The sequence below is a fragment of the Canis lupus genome, chromosome 1 (genome assembly GCF_011100685.1).
Source record: "Canis lupus familiaris isolate Mischka breed German Shepherd chromosome 1, alternate assembly UU_Cfam_GSD_1.0, whole genome shotgun sequence".
NCBI lineage: Eukaryota > Metazoa > Chordata > Mammalia > Carnivora > Canidae > Canis > Canis lupus.
In genome coordinates, this window is record NC_049222.1 from 34,328,223 (window position 1) to 34,349,398 (window position 21,176).

The following is a 21,176-nucleotide window of genomic DNA, read 5'->3' on the forward strand; positions in this document are numbered from 1 at the left end:
ATTTGTCATTTCTAATAGCTGAGTAATATTCCATTGTATACATAAACCACATCTTCTTTATCCATTCATCTTTCGTTGGACACCGAGGTTCCTTCCACAGTTTGGCTATCGTGGCCATTGCTGCTATAAACAGATTTGATGTAATTCTTAAAGTATGTGTAGAAAGTAGGTACCCAAGAAAGAGAGTGTTTTATGCATTTATAGTTGAAGAAACAGGCTCAAAAGAGTTAAGGACCCCCCCAAGATTAGTCTGAATCTGACAGTGTATTATTTACAATATAGCATATATGAAAATAGAAAAGCACATTATTAGGAGACAAAGCATAAGAAAAAAATTATTGCCTTTTCAATTTTTTGTTTCAAAGTTTCTAGTTTTTTCCATTGAAAAAACTTAGTAATTATATGCTTAATGAATAAATGCTAATTTATTCTTAGCCTTATTCAGAAAAAATAGTTTAGAGAAATATATTTGTTATTATTATTTTAATCTTATTGGCAAACTAAGAAAATTAAAGTAAGGGATAGGAACCTCCTGACAGCTAAGCTGTGTTGTAATCACCTATACAACATGGGGAATTGGTGCCAAGGTAAAGAGATGAACCACCTTTAAACCCAAACATCTGAAACGACATCATGTTGGCTGAGATGTTACACATTGCAAGGAAATAAATTACTCATCTTTTGGCAGGGCATTTGTGCCACGGAGAAATAATTTTCTAAAGGGCATCTTGGTAGTATGAAAGGAGGATTCAAAAGTTTCCCAAAGAGAGCCATAAACCCAGTCCAGGGGCCAGCTGGCTATGTCTGTGTGACAACACAATATATGAGCTGTTCAGAGACCTGGACTCAGGCTTCCTAGGAAGCTGAGAGGTAATCTAGACCATTTTTGTCAAAAATCAGTTCTCTTGGGGTGCCTAGGGGCTCAGTCAGTTAAGCAGCGAACTCTTGATCTTAGCCCAGGTGTTGATCTCGGGGTTGTGAGTTCAAGCCTCATGTTGGGCTCCACGCTGGGTGTGGCGCCTACTTAAAAAAAAAAAAAAATCCGTTATCTAAAGCATGCATCCTTTTTGCCTACATACGTGATTTGAATAATTCTTGATTTTCCCACCAGAACTACTTATGCCTGTGTACCTAATTAAGATACACTTACTCATCATTACTAGCCACTCTGACTCCACCTTGCATCCCTGAACTTCCCCCTAATGATGTTTCTGGATCCTTTATTATCCAGAGTAAGAGAAAGTTAAGGGAAGCCATTTGTTAGAATTTATTGATCATCAGCAGATCTTGCGGAAAGTGGAAAGTGTCAGTGGCCTTTAGTCAGTGAAGCACTCATTGAGAGTTGAAGACCCAATATTTGGGTTTTAATTTAATTTAATTTTTTTCTCTACCAAGGCTTCTTGAAAGTGACCTTCTGGAGCTGACAAAGAATGACAATATGTGCTGTCCTGAATTTTCTGTACCGCTTTCATTTTTATATCCAAGGGAAACTGTTCCTTGGCAATTTTTTTTAAGCTTTTGATAATCAGGCTAAAGATCTGAGAACATCCCTTTGGTTACTCATTTTACATCTGCCCCAGAAAGCTGCAAATCTTTGCCAGAATCAACCAAAGAGAATGAGTCCCATGCGGGAGCCAAATTCCTAGCCAAAAGATTGAGGCTCAGAATTTTCTTTTTCTAAATACAGAATAAAATAGCTTTTATAAAGACCAAGGTTAGACACAGCTCATAAAACCTACAGCAAACATAGCGCCATTACTTAGAAGGAACCCCCCCCCCCCCAAACATGTGTCTTGAAAGTGTTCCCAGGTCAGTGAAAGGACCAGATATCAAAAACCAAATCCACTTCTTGATGAGAGTTTTCAGAATGTTTCTACTCCAAGTTTAGGTCTTTCTTGCAGGTATCCCTTCATTATATTTGCTGATCCAGCCTTGGCCTGCAATGTGCTTCCCCAAGAGGAATTACCTTTTCCTCCCTAACAATGTCCACGGGCAGGCCCACCATCACACATGCTTGCAACACCATCCTCCATCACAACTGAAAAAGTCATTTGTTTTAAATAAGAAAATTGCAAAATTTATGGAGAAGTAAGACATCTTAAATTCCCATATTGTTCTAAATTTTGTTTTTGTCTTTTTTTAAAGGGAGCAGATCCCTCCAGTTAGTGAAAGATGGTGGTAAAAGGAAAGCAAGGGTGAGGGGTTTTGGGTGAGTAAAGGATCAGTTAGGAATCTATTCATTTAAAATGGGTTTAAGTTTTTGTTTTTCTTCTTGTTCTAGCATGGAATCTGGGTTCATGCAGGTAAAATAAAGAATCAAGGCAGTTATCAAGCTGAAGAAGCTATTGCTAAGGAACTTTGGCTTAGATTCATTAGAGTGGAAGGGCCATCATGAGTTCTGTTTTATGCGATATAAAGGTTTTGTGGAACTAGCACTAGCCTGTCAGGATGAAGTAAAGGTTTTAATTCTGATTCAATCTTTACGCCCATTTCAGCTTCCAACTTTTATGGGCAATGTTCCCTATTCCCTGGTCAGTTAACTAAGGCTGTAAGTCAATATGAAGAGTAAAGGCCAATTATCCTGGTCCCTGGTCACAGCTGAAAGCCCTTCCCAGAAAGCTAGAAGAGCCTGTTTTTCCAGGTGGTATGGAGATATCCTTTGAGGGGCCATGTGGTTGATAGGAAGATTCTCAAAGGGAAAACATTTGCTAGAAAGAGAGCATAGATGAGGATGAGAAATCAAACGGATTCCCTTGGATGTCAGTGTAGAACTCTAAAGTTCTGTGATTTTAGTTCTGCTTCTGGCAGCAAGACCTATAAATAAATGAGAGGGGGGAAAACTCTTCAAAATTGAAGAGGGAATAGCCCTGTTTTCTCACTTTAGCCTCCAAGTTTCCTTGGCTCTCCTGCTGCATTTTCTCCTCCTCCTTCCTGAAGTGTTTAGAATTTCTTTCCATACTGAGTATGTGTGTCCTTCCAGATGCACATACCTACCACATTTCCCACAGCTGAACTGTACAAGGGATGTTTTGTCCTGTAAGGATTTTGGTATAATATTTATTGCCAGACTAATTTAAATTCACTTGAAAGGGCTAGTTACTATGAATAGTAAAATAACCTATTATGAGAATCCTATTCTGATTTAAAATGGAAATGTATCCAATGGCTAAAGTAAATCAGCATAATAACTCGGCACTTAAGTACATATTAATTCCTAAGAATTCTAATTTCTCATGCCTGTGGTTTAATTTTGTCTCATAGCATCACAGTTCATAATGGGGACACAGGGGGTGACCTTTCAATGCCTGCCATCACAGCAGTTTAGATGTTCAGATTTTAAATCTAATTTATATTCCAGTGTCTCTTGAACTTATTGGATGCCTATATATTTACTGGCACATATGGATGCTTAAAAATAGGCAATGTCATCTAATGCTGTGTAATTATAATTTAGAACAGCACTGCACAATCTAAAAAAAAATGTTTTATTAAGTCAGATTTATCTTTAACCTCCTCCTCTGTGATGGTGGTTAGCATCAGACTCTCAAAATAATGTACATTTTACCATTCCAGCAAGGTTGACAAAGTGAATCCCAGAACTGGTTTCTTCCCAGTGTCCTGAAAACACCAGCCATAACCTCTGAAGTATTTTTTCCTCTAGTAGATATGACATTTGTAAAAATTACTGAGTGTAAGACAAAGGAGATAACATCTGGCAACTTTCCCCTTCTGCCCTCAACTAAAAGAAAAGCATCAGCTCAGTGTGAGGCCCTGTAGTGAGTGATGCTTGGGAAGGAAAGTTTCTAATTGAAGTTCGTAGTCTCTCCCAGTTCTAATATGTGATTGTGTGAAACCCTGGCTTAAGAACACATGGCTACCTGTGTTTTCAGGTCTCGGACAAATACTCCCCAGAACAAATCCTGCAGATCTGTCCTGGTTCACAAAAACAGTAAACCTGAGGCAGGGGCTCTGCTCTCTCGAATGGCACTCTCCTTCATCTGTAACTTGTGTGGAACTCTCCTCAGGCTTTCATGCCCTCTGCTCCCTTAACTCAGAAACTGCCACCACCTCATTGAAGCCTCAAAGACTGTGTTAACCAATTCAGATTATGTACATACCTTGGTTCTTCACACTATCAGTTATACTAAAAGGCATGTTTACCTATTAAAGGGATTCTGTGTGTCAGCAAACTGCATAGGGAATTGGGGTTGGAGAGGTGGTAGGAAAGTTCTGAAAAGCCATCAGATTTAGACAGTCTGAGGGTGAGGGCTGAACCCAGTTATGTCTCCCTATCCCCTGGGAAGGTGGACAGCTGGCAGGTGCTGACTCTAGGGTTTTGAATGTAAAGAAAAGCTTCTTCCTCCTCTGAGATTGGTCATGCCTGCGCCAGCCCAGTCTGTAAGCATGTCTCCTCCCTCTTGCCCCTCTGGCCCAACCCCGCTGTCCTCCTCCTGCCCACTGCATGGGCACTTTCAGGAGCTGTGTGTGTGTGTGTGTGTGTGTATTTGCTTTCTGAATGACTGAAATTTGATTCATATTTATTAGAGCTTTCTTTTAAAATTAGAACTTTCCTGCTCTGATATCATTTCAGACAAATAACTAGGTCACTAGGCTATATTTCCTTCACAAATCGCTTTAAGAATACAGTATTAGTAGTAAATAACATAACAAATGAAACAATAGTTTTACTTATATAAATTTATAGAAGATGATCTCATAAAAATAATAAATTGGTAAATATTACCGATTACCAGTATTACTTCACTTAGGTCATCATATGTTTTATTTATACCTCTTAGAGATATATGTGTTTGCATTTCCCAGGTGTTTTTAAATAGGCTAGCTATCTATTAAATCAGTGACCAGTGACCAGTGATAGCAATAGGAATTTATAGAGCACTTCCTAGGGGTCAGGCACTCACTGATGATCAAAGAAGTCAATCCCAGAGAAAGAGAATCCTTCTCTGAGGTCAGGGCCCATCCAGTAGCAATCCAGCATGCTTCTTTTCTAATAGTCCATAATGCAATTTATTCTGGAATAAAATTATGGGCATTTAGAGTTAAGATATTGAAACATAAAAACATATAAGTATAACCATAGACATATTTTCTCAGTTTAACTATACACCTCAAAAGAGAGTGCTTTCAATACTTTGCCCCACTTTTCCAGTTAGACACACACTACAATGTAATTTATAGTTTTCTTGATGAATACTCCATATTCGAAAAGGACAAATAAGTCAACGTCCTTAAATGTACTGTAATATTTTTTACTTTTATGTCTTCCCATGCTAGATGCTTCACCTCATGAAAGCAATGATCATCTACCTTGCTTACCTTTGAATATGCAGGTCCTAAATCAACAATTCCTCTTGTTTAACACTGCTTTGTAGTCACTGAATGAGTTACCCTTTTTAGAAACTTCCCTTGTCCCCTACCTAAAGCTTTCTTCAGGTTCAATTCAAGCCCTACATCCTCTAAAAGACCCTCCCTTATCTAGATACTCTGCTTAGTATAGTATATTATGTTGGCAGTACCTGGGCAACTAGCTTGTGTACTTTTTAGAAACTTTTGCCTTAAATATATTTTCATTATATTCTATGGCTCCTTAATTTGTATTCTACTCCAGTTTTTCATCCCTCGTCCCCAAATACCTTTGACACATTAGAATATATGTATAAGTATTCAGTTAACTCATGTAAATAGGTGAGCAGTTAATCATGCTTATTATTCATTCACTCAACATCCATGGAGTTCCTGCTTAGTTTCTGGTATCCTTCTGGAAAGGAGCAGTACAGCATTGGATGACAAACATCCCTGTGCTCTTGGAGCTTATTATCTCCTAGCAAAAGACTACCAGGTACTGATTAATGCTATGACAAAAGTACGTGTAAAGGTGTGACTAGAGCCAAAACATAAAATGAAATAAACAGTTGGGTATGGCCTCCTTGAGGAGTTAACAATCTAACACCAGAGTGACAGATAGGAGGCAGTTATGGAAAGATCAGAAAGAAGAGCCTTTGAAGTGGTATTGGGCAAGAATGAACTTGACATGTTGGTTTGAGGGTAGTGATGAAGAGGATGTCTATTTAGAACATTAGGGGTTTGAGGTGCTGCAAAAGTAGAGATACAGCCAATGAAGGTGCCCTATATGTAGTATAGTTGACATCCTGGTAGTGGTGGTGGCAAGAGAAGGGAATGGGGGCAAATGTATAAATTAGCATATCACACTCATAGAACATGACTAGAGGAAATGAGTACCTTCTGGGATAATCTAGCCATAGAAAATACAGAAAGCCAGGGGCTGCCTGAGTGGCATAGTCAATTAAGCATACAATTCTTGGTTTTGGCTCAGTTTACAATCTCAGGATCAAAAGATTGAACCCCTCACTGGCCTCTGTGCTCAGCATGGAGTCTGCTTGAAATTCTGTCTCCTTCTCCCTCTGCCCTGCATGCTTATGCTCTCTTTCTGTCAAATAAATAGAAAGTTTAATTTTATTTATTTGAGAGAACCTGACATCATGACCTGAGCCAAAGACAGATGCTTAGTTGACTGAGCCACCTAGGCAACCATAAATAAATAAATATTTAAAAAAGAAAGAAAGAAAGAAAGAAAGAAAGAAAGAAAGAAAGAAAGAAAGAAAGAAAGAAAAGAAAAGAAAAGAAAAGAAAAGAAAAGAAAAGAAAAGAAAAGAAAAGCCTCAACATTTAAAAGTAAAATGAGGAGGGGCATCTGAGTGGCTCAGTGTCTAACTCCAGACTTTGGCTCAGGTCTTGATATCAGGGTCATGATTTCAAGCTCTGTGTGGCATGGAGCCTAATTTAAAAAATTTAAAAAGAGGTGCCTGGGCAGCTCAGTCGGTTAAACATCTGCCTTTGGTTCAGGTCATGATCTCAGGGTCCTGGGATTGAGCTCCGCATGTCAAACTCTGTGCTCAGCAGGAGTCTGCTTAAGTCTGTCCCTCTCCTTTTGCCTCTACCACCACTCATGCTCTCTGTCACTCTCTAAATAAATAAAATCTTAAACTAAAGCAGCCCAAGTAGAGTCACATGAATTTGCTGATTTTTGGCCATTTTTGACCTGCAAAAAAAACATTTTTTTCTATGGCCCAAACTTACAATAATATGCATACATAAAATAGTTTAGAATACACAAACTGCAATAGAGCTTATAGATATTTTAAATTTTCTTTTTTTTTCTAAGCTTTTTGAAATGCTTTCACAAAATTTTAATACAAACATAAGGGACATATTAAATGCCTCTTAAACTGAATATTGCCCATTTCAGCTTAATCTTTAGGTCAAGTCATAATAATTCCTGAACAGAACAGGCAAAGACAGAATCAGATCTGTGTAATTATTCAAGTTTTATTTGAGTCTTTGTATTCTGTTCTAATGGGTTAAAACATCTACTACATACTTCAAGATCCCTTAGGATGTTTGTTTCTTATGGACTCAGATGTTAAAAAACAAAACAAAATAAAACAATACCACCCCCCCCCAAACTTAAAATGAACCCATATGTTTCACAAGATATATCTTTAAAAATATGTCTATTGGCTTAAATGTTTATATTTTCTTTTGTTCCAGGCTTATTTATATTTATTTTCCACTGTGCTATGAAGGAGAATGTTCAGAAACAGTGGAGGCGGCATCTCTGCTGTGGTAGATTTCGGTTAGCAGACAACTCAGGTAAAGGGTGATGTTGGTAATTGGTTTTTATACCTAAGAGTGGTCAGAAAGGTTTGTCATTTGGTCTTCCATTGTCAAAGTTTCCCACTGGTAGCAGATTGTAAAGATGCATGTGAAGATGCTTAGTTGGAGTATTAGATTATTAGGATTGAAAGAGATCTGAGGACTCTGGACCTGAACTTTCTGTTCTACAGAGAAGCATGAATTCCAGCCAGGTGAAGTTAGTTGTCCAAGGTTTTATGTCTAACTTAACAACTCAGATGTTCAGAGGTTCCACTATGCCACGTGCACCTTTCTACGCTCTTGAGGCCCTCAATCGCATTATGAGACAGACATTTTTCTCAGTACAAAAAAATACTTGAAGAATAGCATTACTTCTTTTGGCAGTGATTACTTCTCACCCTGACAAAATTAAAGTAGGATTTTAAACAATATGGGCAACAGGTCAAAGTTTGAGACTTATTTCTTCAGTTTATTATTCTTATGCCAATCTCTTCTCTGAGCCATTGCTAGCATGTAGAAAATGGAATGTTTGAGATAAATTACTTAAATAATGTGGTGATGGTTCTTCACAGTAGAACATAATGCCCCCTAAAATACATTCATGGAGAGATGTTATTTCTTTCAGACTGGAGCAAGACAGCTACCAATATCATCAAGAAAAGTTCCGATAATTTAGGAAAATCTTTGTCCTCAAGTTCCATTGGATCCAACTCAACATACCTTACATCCAAATCTAAATCCAGCTCTACCACTTACTTCAAAAGGAATAGCCACACTGGTGAGTCATTCTGGAGGTGTTAAAGGTGTTCTCTGGTCCATTTCTCATCTTTTTATTACAATTGGCATACTATGAAGATTGAAGGATCACAGTGCCCATTAGGGTGCTTATATTAGATTTATGAAAATCAAAATCTATTTGAAGACCTTATCCAACTTTTGTGAATATTTTGTCTTTTTTTAAGTTTTATAACCAAAATTGAACATTTTGTGAACATTTTATCTTTGAGTTTTAAAACCAAAACTGAATCTACATAGCCATAATATTATTAGCTTTCAATATTACTGTAACTTCATTTGGTTCAAACCGTAGTTTTCTTTTCAAAAATATGATATTTAAAAAGTTATATTAAAAGAATATAGAAACTGAAGTTCAATTATTAATGCTACATATTTCCTATTTCATAACTTATTATAAATGTTCATTGGCAGATTGACATGGGAACAGGTAAAAACACCATCCAGGATGTCTTACATTTAAGACTTAAGTCCTTAACCATTGGAAGTGTTATTACCAATTGCTCTTTAAATCACTGATAAAAAATGATAGAATAGAGAGCATCATATTTGGAAAGTGGTACAGGATGGTGAGAAACACCATGTCTTTGTTCATCTTCTGGATCTTCATCATATTTACAGTGACCACAGGTTCTAACACTGAGCATGTGTATGAACAGTGCTGAAGACACTGTGGAAATAAAGATTCTTTTGCAGTACTTGATAGCCAGTGAGTGGTGTGGAACATTGCAATCTTTTAATAATTTAAAAGGAAAATAGCAGAATTGCTATTTTGAAATACTAATTATACCTCAAGGAAACAGCTGTCAACACTTTAACACCTAGCTCTTTCCTAACTAAAGATGTTTCTAAAAGGATAATGGAAATAATTTTGAATTTGTCTAGTTATTATACATAAGCAGAGGTGAATGACACTGAAGATATTCATATTTGGCTTTTTGCAAATAGGGAGTGTGTTGTGTAATGTATCTGTAGATGTTCACATTGCAAACACTTAAATTTTATATGACTTTTATATATATTTGAATCCTACATGTCCCTGCTTACACCACCATCTGTACCTTGCCACTGGAATGGCCACTGCCTGAGAGTCAAGGTAGCGCTATGGAAAAATATTTGAGTGTTTATTATTTACAAAATTAATCAAAGAAATATCTGAAAACTTAGAGCAGCATAGTATAGCATTTCTAAGTTTCTTGGAGTAGAGGACATTTTTGAGAATCAAAAGAAGCTGTGGACTCTCTTCCAGGATAAGATGTAGCCTCTTAGTCCTGTACACAAACAGTTCTGTCTGAAGTTAAGAAGTCTGTGTATACCTTCTTTAAATACCTGTGTAAGAAAATTGATAACAGATGTATAATCTGAGATATATTTTTCTACCTAATTGGTAGTTCCCTGGCACAAAATGTTTTACTTATGATGAATGTATTTTTCACTTTATTTAATCCCCTCAAAATGAGATACTTATGTGATCATCTCAACAGATGCAGAAAAAGCATTTGACAAAATGAAATATCCTTTCATGATAAAAACAAAGTAGGTTTTAGCAGGAATATACTTCAACGTAATAAAGGCTATGTATGAAAAACCCACTGGTAACATCATGCTCAGTGGTGAAAACTGAGAGCTTTTCCTCCAAGATCAGGAATAAGACAAGGATGTGCACTCTCACCACTTTTATTCAACATAGTATTGGAAAACCTAGCCATAGCAATCAGACAAGAAAAAGAAAAGACATCTACACTGGTAAGGAAGAAATAAAACTTCCACTGTTTGCAGATGAAATATTATATTTAGAAAACCCTAAAGATTCCACCAAAAGACTACTAGAAATGATAAATGAATTAAATAAAATTGTAGGATACAAAATTAATATACTGGAATCTGTTGCATTTCTATACACTAACAATGAAGTAGAAGAAAGAGAAATTAAAACAATCCCATTTACAAGGAAAAAACTAGGTACTCATTTTGCCTCCCCTTCTAAAATGGAAATAGTTAGTGCATGGTACATCAATTGTGAATGAATAGGGATTAGACCAACCAAATCATTTGCCTCTTAACACCGCTGAGAATAGCTAGCCAGAGAAGTGCCACTATTGAAAGTGGAGAGAACGTAACAAGATAGATCATTTGTAACAGGGGCATTTTGGAAGTGTTAATGAAATATTTAGGCATATTAAGGTTCATGGGAAAATTGATCAAAAGATAAAAGGAAATACAGAAATGGAGGAGGTGCCAAAGAAAACCTTTGCTATTTCAAAGTATTGTGTATGTTTTTTTTGTTTCTGTTTTTTAAGGAATGCATTATTGTTTTTCTGTTTCTTATAACAAAACCTTTGGGGTTAAATGAGTTCTTGTCAACTAGCATAAGGATATAGTCAGCTATATGACATTATATCTGTGACATAGTAATTTATGCTTTCCAATCAACTGATACACAAATGATCTTTAGTTCCCTTGCCAGTTCTCAATGGGACTGCTGGTGTACTTGGGTCCCTTAAAGTATGCAAAAAGTCACTACATATCATCATAGATATCTAGTTGGTTTATTTCTTGGAATTGATCTAGAAATTCATATGTTTATGGTGTAGATAATGTCTTCTAAGAGCATTCCTTCAGCAAAAGTGGACCATTCAGGTAAACTTTTATTACTTTTTTGAATGCATGAATTTTTTGCAAGGTAATAAAAGAATATTTGCATGGAATAAACTAAGACTCTTGCTGCACCAGCAAAATTGCTTGTTCTTTACAATACTTCTCAGCTAGCACAATGACATTCCTGCATTGAGCTGGAATTTCTGAAATTTCAAATGGTTGTGTGCTGTGCTGGCTCTTCTCTGCATGGGGGTGTCTGCAAGCTGCTCCTTCTAGGAAATGTACCATGCGCTGGAGTTAATGGGTCACATATCAGGTAAAATATTGAAAAAAAAAAACAGTACTTGAGAAGTCTGTTATAGAAGGGAGTGAAATTCTTTACTTTTCCACTGCTCTTATGAATTACTGGATATGTCATGGTACATTCATAGAAGTCATAAAAGAGACATTGTCAATTCCAAGCCTGCTTTTTGAAGATTTTTATCTGCTTGATATTTTAGCATAGGTCAAATAATAGTTCATTTCCCTAGCCCCTGGTTTTCAAACTTGTAGCTATAATCAAAATCTATATTGTTAATGATGTAATATCTAACCAGAGGACTGGAAATAGCATATATGTTGAAATACAGCCCTTGTTCAGAATTCTACTTTATTGACTAAGAAGATCCAGAAAATTGGACCACATATTTGGAAAGAAGCTAGTCAAAATCTCTAAAAGGCACATGTCACTGGAAGTTGTCAATGAAGCAGAATGAGTGTATCCTTGAAGCTTCTTTGAGGATATGTGGATTTTCTAAAAACATCCAGAACAAGTTATTTGTTACTAATGTTTAAATCAATAGAGAAATCGCCAATAGAAAACCAATGGCTAGTGAATATATGAACTGAAGGAGGCACAGAATCAGCTTGCTGAGAGCTCAGTGGGGAGGGGCATTTCTATGGTGACTCCCTAAGCCTTTTTTTTTTTTTTTTTTTTTTTTTTTTTTACCAGTCCTGGGATATAATTACTCTGCCATGCTTCAATCTGCCATTCTTCCCATGAACCATCTATTTTCTTCCTTTAGTATGGGGTGAACACACCATTTCCTCATTTAGCCTTCATATTATTTAGTCTCCCCCTTCAACACAAGACAGTAGTTGAACAATCTGAGTCATTTCCAAAGACGACAGATATAGTGATGATGGCTTTTACCAATTACTGATGGATTTTTCATGTTATGTCACATACTGGGTACAACTTACTTAAAGCATAAAAATGCCTGCAAAGAACACTCGAAACTTGGAGCGATGATTCCTAGAAGTAATTTTTCATGATACATTTTTTTGCCTCTTCCACAGTAAATAGAGAAGATACAATGTAGGGAACCGAATAAGTTGTAGGAGGTCACATTTGCTCCTTCATTGGTGTGAAATCTCTGTTACTTTTAGGATAGAATTTTTCCCCAGAATGTGTTGGGAAGGGGAAGAGAATCAATACTAATAAGATATTCATAAGGTACATGAAGATAGCCATATGTATTTGTGGATAATAGAGCTAATTATGTGAGTTTCAGACTACTATCAGAATCAATTTTAGCAGGGTTTTGGATCTAGGGAAATAATATTTAAATACATGATATTAAGCATTAAATTACTAAATTGTATTCCCGAAACTAATATTACATTGTGTGTTAACTAACTGGAATTAAAATAAAAACATAAATAAATAAATAAAAAATAAATAAATAAGAAATTCAGAACAGATGTATTTAGCAGTCCTTTATTACTATCAATTGTTCTGATATTATTGCTGTCAGCAATAACATCATTCTGAGGCTGTAACATAGATAATAAAAACACATGCTTACAATATTTGATAATTTTGATTTCTATAATTTAAAAATAATTAAAAGATACCTGTTTGTATCTTCCATTCATTTTAGAAGTTAAAAACTATGGTAAAATGTGTTCAAAATACCCTTTCATGTTTATTTTCATTCACTTCATTCTCCAAAATCTCTTAGGTTATATGTTATAAAAATTTTTATTATGAAAAGTGGCAAACATAAAAAGCAGAGAGGATGGTGTAATGAGGCCTCTTGTACCTATCAACTCATGGTCACCTACCCATTTTCCCCTCCTTGTATTATTTTGAAATCATATCTTAGACTTTAAACATTTCTTGCATAGATGTTTTGGCATCTTTTACTTTATTTGCTATATATTCTGTCCCTGCTTCTTTTGAGTTACTTGTCACATATATTTTTGTGGCAATTTTCTGGTTATTCTCTTCATTGACTCTTTAAAAAATATTACTTAACAGGAACATTTCTTGAAACAAATTCCAACACACATTACTAGAAGGCAAGTTAGCATTCATTCGTGCATAGGAATGTACTTTGAAGATGAAAAGCAGGAAATTGTAGTGCTGCCTACTACCTAACTTTAGAAAGAACCAGGGCTTCATTTCCTTTGTGTATTTCTTTAATGTGCAAAATAGTATCCAGTTTGATGGCCCTTAGGCATGTCCCCTGCTCATCTTGCAGCCTAATTTCTGATATCATTTCTTGCAGACAATACTTCCATGGACAAATCCTCATCAAAATTGACCCATGCTGATGGAGAACAAACTTCAATCATCCCTGTCCACCAGGTCATTGATAAGGTCAAGGGTTACTGCAATGCTCATTCAGATAACTTCTATAAAAATATCATCATGTCAGACACCTTCAGCCATAGCACAAAGTTTTAACGTGTTTAGTATACAAAAGAATCAGTCTGCGGAAACATGAAGACCTGCAAGCAGTGAAAACCATGACTAGCTCATGTGAATGTGCTATGATCTAGGTAACTGTATGTACATGTATGAGGAATGTATTTTGTTAAGAAGGCTTTTGTGAATTTTTTTTTTAAATCTGTTTTTTCAGTGTATTTCTTCCATGGGGAAGTTTTGATCATCACTAAAACTTTAGTACTGAGAGCAACATGACCCAGTAGCCACAGGGGATATGATTTTTTAAAATATATGATTGGATCAGACTAATGAGAATTCAAGGAGGTGGGGGATATTAATGGACAGGGAGAGGCAGAGCTAGGACAAGCATTGTTTAGCACTCATTCACGCCCCACTGTTAGGTTTTGGTATAGCCATTTGCTATATCATCTTTCTCAACAATTTAAAACATAGGAATTGTCATAACTATTTAGATGACCACAAGTCCCTTCTCAGTGCTAGTTTCTATGAATGCAGTAGCATTTCTTTTTCCATAAATTTTCAACCACAGATGCAAAAGAATGCTTAATGTCTGACCCAAAGATTAGAAAGGAATTCTCTCTTATTATACTGTATGTTTAACCTTCAGATATCAATATTGCTTAAGAAAGAATTTCCAATATTTTGACCCTGTTAATACGAGGCCCTGTAAGTTTGTACTGTTTCAGCCATCCTACTCAAGATACAAGGTTTAAGCATCATCATTAATTAGAATTTAACCCATACATTTGATGAAGTAAAATGTTGAGATTCCATTAGTGTGGATTTCCCACTACTTGTTGAAGAATAAATCCCTTAGACCTCCCATTTCGCTCCTCTACCATCTGTTGAGCCCACAGACTTATGAGATGAATGAGGTTTTCCATTAGGCATACTGTGCATAATAGTCTCTCCCTTTTAGAAGAACAATCATTGAGACTCTATAGCCCTTTCCTTGCTCTAGAGACTTTAAGTCATCTCCATTTGCACAATTGGAAAGCCTCTTACTTCCTTTTTAAGTGTCTTGTTCCAAAGAATATAAACTGAGAAATATGGGTGACTTGTCATAATCAAAATAATTTATAAACACGTGAGGCTGCAATTGCTAGTCTAAAAACTATTTGTATTAAGTCCTCTGATTATAAAAAGCCAGAGGAGGTCTGGCAAGATAGATGGTGTGTTATTTATGGATTAGGTTTCTGCATAGAAGGCATGCATATTAAGAAGTTTACCTAATTTTCAAACTACCATAAGTGATGTGCATGCTTGTGAATGTAGTGGAGATGACATTTAAATTATTCTTAAATGATAGAGTTGTATCTAGGTCCTTAGAAATCGGTCTGAGTACATGTTGTACCTTTACCTGTACTCTGGGTTATCTGAGAAGTATCAGGTTCTGGGAGATAGTAGCCTAAGTGACAAAAAGATAAGACATTCTGGCAGCATCAGTCTGCTTAAAGGCAGAAGCCAGAACTGAGCACCTGGCAACCTTTTTCTCCACTCAAAAAGCAGGTAGCTCTCAGTCTGAGACCTAGAAGAGCTTTCAAGCTATGCAGCATCCCGGGGCCTCTCACCTTTTGCTGATCTTCGGTCATGAAGCTATTTGGCAGACTTGAATGGATGACGAGATAATATGGTGGTGGATTTTTATGACTATTTCATTTTGCAGCAGCCTGGAACAGTCCTGGGAGACATGAGCATTGCTCAGCTTTCACTTTCATAGTGTATATAGTAGGAAAGGAGAGTAAATCTCAAGGTCACTAAAATTCGCTACAGTAGAGCCAAATCCTTTTCTATAGCCATATTAATAACAGGCTCTTATTCTGGCAGAGGTTGCATGTAGATGAAAATTAATCTTAGTCACTGAATCTTCATATACTTTGCCCCCAGCCTTAGAGATTCATGAGAGAATTTCATTAGCTCTCTAATGTGAAATTTCTACCCAAAGTGCATATTTAGTTAATAGTATTGACGAGATAACTTCCAAAATGGCTTTCATTTCTACTCCTATTCAATCAGATCTGGGAAAACATTTTCTTTTTTTCACCACTGACAACAATGTCAACTCCACTTTTGAAATTTCCAGTAATCAGGTAAGGTGAAATGAAGAAACAGCTGAATAAAAACATTTGTAGATGGATTTAAAAGCCTGAGCCAGATCCACCCTCAGCTCCAAGCATGGGCTTCTCTCACCTTCATTGGGTTCCTTCAAAAAAGAATTGCAGGAATTTAGCTATAGAGCCAAAATTTAGTTTAGCCTAACCTTGAGAATGATAGCAGATCATATTCCCTGTTTTTTTTTTTTTCTTCTTCTTGGTCCTTTTTTAAAACTACATTGTGTTAGCCTAGGATCCTGAGATATGTCTCTTCCTGTCATCATTCCCTGCATTGTGAAGCTTTTCTTTGTCCATTGTTGGCATAGACTCTTTTGTACATATTTATTTATTTGTGTTTATAAATGCCAGCTTGTTTCATATCTTAGCTCTATATTGCCTGGATTTGTTATTTTAATTAACTTTCTGTCAGAGAGACTGTATATATTTTTTTCCTAAATACTTTGTGAAATAGTTTTCTGTAGCAATATCTTTGAATATGATGAATAAAAGTGACTGTGAGTGCAAATTAGAATTAGTAGTAAGAAGCTACTATAGCTGATTTGCCATTTTACTTAAATGGAAAATGTTTTTCAAATAAATACTTACGTTGTTCGTGTTCCAAATTATTCAATTCCTTTATGAGTGAGTGTTTTTATTTCTGACTCTTGAATAGGAAAAGATCCTTTGACAACTGGAAAATAACTTGCCACCAATTAAGCTAGTGACATGGTGCTACTTTGCCAAAACACTAAGAATGAATATATTACAAAGATCCAGCTCACTAGGAATTAATGCATTTTGAAGTTCTTGGATTTTCTTAAAATGACTGATGTGAAGCCAAGCTCTATGGAAGATTAGAAGTAATATAGGTTCCCTTGTGAGGAGGTCTTCAGCATCTCAAAAAGGGAACCAAATCAGTAATATATGGAGTTAGGTCCTGAGATGTTTTCTCACATTTATAGTTGCTGTTTTCATTGTGGGAAACTTAGAAAATGACAGAAGTTAGCCAACTTCACTTGCATGATTAGAACAGAACCTCCCCACATCCCTTTGGTGTGGTTATTTAGGATAACTCTTTTCTTCAGAGAGCCAAGGCCAATTTGGCTGACAGCCTTACTCAGTGCTAAGTTGTGAGGAGTGTTGGCTGGTCACTGCGAAATTAGAAGGTCTTCTGAGCCAACGTTCACAACTCTGGGCCAAGCCATGTTAAGAAAACAGGCAAGCGGTTGCTTCAGATTCATCTCCAGTCACATACAAGCAGGTTACTTCAGAAAGCCTAAGGAGTAACTGGCGAGTGGACAGGAAACCCTGATTTGATTCGCTGCCTGACCTATGTTTGTAACATTGTGAAATCTGGAGGAATTAGGCTTTACACATACAATATTTTGGAAGCATCTCTGTGTTTGCAGTTGAGTAACATTCTACTTTTCTTCTATAAAAGCATTTAAGACCTCTCCTGCCCTCCCTCCGGCCCACACCTTCCTTTCTTCCCATCTGCTCTCCTGCTCTTCCTTCCTTTCTTACTCCCCTCTTTATTTTAAGGAAGAATCCTTAAAGTAACAGTTTTCTTTTCCTGCCTCCCTAGAGAAAAATAAGAATAAATGTGAAATATTCAGGTGTTTGCATTTATATTCTACAGCCTGTTGAAACAAAAAATGGGGGAAAAAATGACAGGTTTTATTGCCAAGGGCAGCCTCAGCCCAAATTGGGCAATTTGGACTCGATAGAAACAAAACAAAACAAAACAAATCTATAAACACACTTGAGCATGAGCTACTTTTTTGCTCTCTCTTCTAATTTTCTGCGGAGTCGTAGGAAAGGGCGGCGTTGCTATTCTAATCTTCCATTTGGGAGAATTGTTGATTAAAGATGGTTAAGCTACCTGCTGTGGCTACAGAGGAAGTGAGAGTGGGTTCAAACCTACATCCATTGGACTCTGGGTTCACTCTTCTACATCAGAGTGCCTAGTGATCCCCTTTAAAAAACATGCATCCTCATGAAAGCAGGCATTCCAAGGACAGGATCCATGTCATGAGATCCAGTGAAAGCTTCTAGAACTGCGGACAGAAGCTTTGGACCAGCAATATATTAGTGACATTGTGGTCTTTGAAGTTCCGAGATATTCTGATGGGCCTCTCCTGAGAGTAAGGAAAGTCTGTCCAGGCTTGGCAGTTGGAAAGTCCAGGACAGTGAGCAGAACATAGCTGAGGGAGGCTTGACCATGGGGTGTGGGAGCAGGAAAAGAGGCTGAGTCCAGGTCACAAATGTAAGAGATTAGCGTCTGGCTGGGGCAGGCACAAGGGACGCATACAGGCTCTAGGCGGGGAAGGAACTGAATCCTTGCCACAAGGGGCTTTAGGACAGTGACCATAGAAGGACAATTAGAAGACAGAGAGCCTGGACTTGGAGAGAAGAATGAGGAGGCCTTTGGAGAAGTTGACAGAAGAGTGAAGCAATTCAAGGGATGGTGTCTGGGCTCAAGGCCCGGGGAGGGAAGTTGCCTGCCACTAGGCTTCCAAAGTGGCAGCCAGCCCACCTTTACTAGGTACCAGCTCACTGTACTTAGAACAGCAGTGAGTCCCCAGGTGTCCCAGATGCCATGGAATTAGAGGAGCTAAGAAACAGCCTCTCAAGAAAGAAAAAAAGAAGAAGCTGCTTATGTCAAGAAATGTGGCCAAAGCGGGGAGAAGAAAGGGTGATCTTGTTTAAAGGAGAACGATTGATCCTTGAACAACATGGGTTTGAAATGCACAGATCCATGTACAAGTGGATTGTTTTTGATAAATACAGTAAGCACTGCAAATTATTTGTCTTCCTTATAATTTTCTTAATAACATTCTCTTTTTTTCAGCTTATTTTATTGTAAGAATACATACAGACATACAAACTATGTATTAATCAATAAGGCTTCTGGTCAACAGTAGGTAAGTTTTGGGGGAGTCCCAGCTTACACTGGATTGTCAGACATGTGGGGGTAGGCACCCCTAATGCTGTGCTGTTCAAGGGTCAACTGTATAAACATAAAGGAAAGTTGTCTTACAGAGTTTTGTTTCTTGTTTGTGAATGGAATGCAAAGGCCGTTTTGAAGGCAAAAAGAAAGGCAGCAGAAGAATCGATGCTCTATGTGGAGGTGAGAGAGTAAGAACTGTACGGTGGGAGCCGGCCTTGGCAAAGGGAAGAGGCACCATGCCCTTTGGGGGTGGAAAGATGGTTATTACATGAGACAAGGAGGGATGACCAGACAGAGAGTAAGGAAAGCTTGCTGAGTTTCCTGAGTTTTATCATTCAAAATAATTAGAGCCTCATTTCACCTGCTGAGTATCATAACAGAGGTGGTTTAAAAAGATTTGGAACAACCTTACAGGGAATCTCTGGCTAATTTACATTAAATAAGGTAATAAGCGGTGTTTGCCCTTAGAGTAGGCTTAACAAGTATGTTCCCCAAATCATCTCTTTAAAATATTTGTATTTGGTGTGTTTTGAAAAGCTAGTTTAGTTCAAGGTCATAACCAAACACTTAATATTCTAAATTCTCAAACCTTAATGATTAAGGATTTATTTTAAACATTTATGAATAATTGGATGATGAATAACTTCAGACATATCCCCAAAATCTTTTGAATCTTTCAAATGACATCTTCTGGTTGGCTTGACTTATTTTCATTCTGAATTGGCTTAAGTGATTTTTATAAATTCAAGATGCCAGTGAGAATAAAACATTTGATATTCATGTAATATACATTTTAATATTAATATTTATAGTGTCTAGTTGCACTGCATCAGAAAATAACAATGCAAAAGAAAGACCTCTAGAGCACTGCAGTATTTTCCTGCTTCATCATCCTGAAGCTCAATCAATCAAGAATACTAAGTGACTACAACCCTATAACCTTCCTACTAGGAATTTGCTGGCCAGAATGAACAGATATGACATGAAACCATTTTAACTCAAAAAATAATGTTTATCTGTAAAGATCTGAGATGTAATCACTACTGCCAAATTAAAGCTAGTGGATTGTCTTCCATAACACAATAGCAATAAATAAAAAGTGCCCGCATAAATTGGCACATTGTTTTTTAAAAATTTCATACATCTATGGCCTTTCTAGTGAATGAAATTAATATTAAAATCATCATTTTCATAGGCGATAGCATATTGCTAGCCACATAACAGGTGCTTAGTTTTAACGTTTATTGAATTAAGTTGAAATTCATATGTAGTTTTCTGGGTCCATTTGCATTTTTTATTTTGGAAAAGTAGATCTCCAAAGTATCTTGGATTTTGGTGGATTTGCAAGAACATAGATTAGGAATACAAATTAAGGGGAGAGTATTAGCATTAAGCTAATTATTGTATGTCACCTTATATGATACAGGCAAGTATGATAAGAATTAAAAAATCATGTTGGTATTCACTCAATCCTTTTTTAATAGTATTGGAAAAGGAATTAGGTTCAACTCAAGTCTGAGATTAAAAAATACGTAAACCTGCTTTTGAACAGTTGTCTTGAGAACTGTTTAATGGCTCAAACTAACTTCAATATTAGGGAATTTAATGTAAGAGCACAGAGGGTCCTCATGGAGCCTGGCAGCCACACTTGTAGCCAGACTTTGAGGAATCTGGGACCACAGGATGATGGTCTTGGACATCAAGCAATTTCTTTGTGATGCTATACTTGTTTGTTTTGTTTATAAGACTTCATTTTTTTGGTTCACAGCAATATTGAGAAGGACGTATAGTTTCCCGATCCACCCCTGTCCCTACTCTGACTCAGCCTCCCCCACTGTCACTATCCCCCACCAGAGTGGTACACTTATTACAATTGATGGACTTCTACTGACACATCATTATCACCCAAAGACCATAGTTCACCTTAGGACTGACTTCGATGGTACACACTCTAGGGATTTGGACAAGCGTCTAGGGGCATGTGTCCATCACACAGAGTATTTTTCACTCCTAAAAATTCACTGTGCTCTGCCTCTTCATCGCTTCCTCCCCCTAACACCTGGCAACCACCGATCATTTCACTTTTTCCAAAGTGTTATCTAGTTGGGATCATACAGTATACAGAGCCTTTTCAGATTGGCTTCTTTCACTTTGTAACGTGCATTTAAAGTTCATCTTTGTCTTTTAATGGCTTGATAATTCATTTCTTTTTAGCACTGTATAATAATTTATTGCCTGGATGTACCACAGTGTATTTATAGATTCACCTACTCAAGGTCATCTTGGTTACTTCCAACTTTTGGCAATTATT

General features: G+C 36.9%; 1 protein-coding gene across 6 annotated transcripts in view; it reads left to right on the forward strand.

Moving 5' to 3' along the window:
* ADGRG6 (adhesion G protein-coupled receptor G6) overlaps positions 1-16,546 on the forward strand; it is a 138,660-nt gene extending 122,114 nt beyond the window's left edge. For 4 of the 6 annotated variants that reach the window (XM_038526200.1, XM_038526199.1, XM_038526202.1 and 1 more), the window contains 3 exons: positions 7,591-7,692; positions 8,321-8,473; positions 13,641-16,546. In XM_038526200.1, coding sequence (XP_038382128.1) covers positions 7,591-7,692; positions 8,321-8,473; positions 13,641-13,819 — 434 coding nt within the window. In that variant the 3' untranslated portion in view covers positions 13,820-16,546. Of the gene's footprint in view, positions 1-7,590; positions 7,693-8,320; positions 8,474-11,084; positions 11,131-13,640 lie in introns of all 6 variants that reach the window. The other 2 variants (XM_038526203.1, XM_038526204.1) reach the window with 1 other exon arrangement.
* The last annotated feature ends 4,630 nt before the right edge of the window (positions 16,547-21,176 follow it).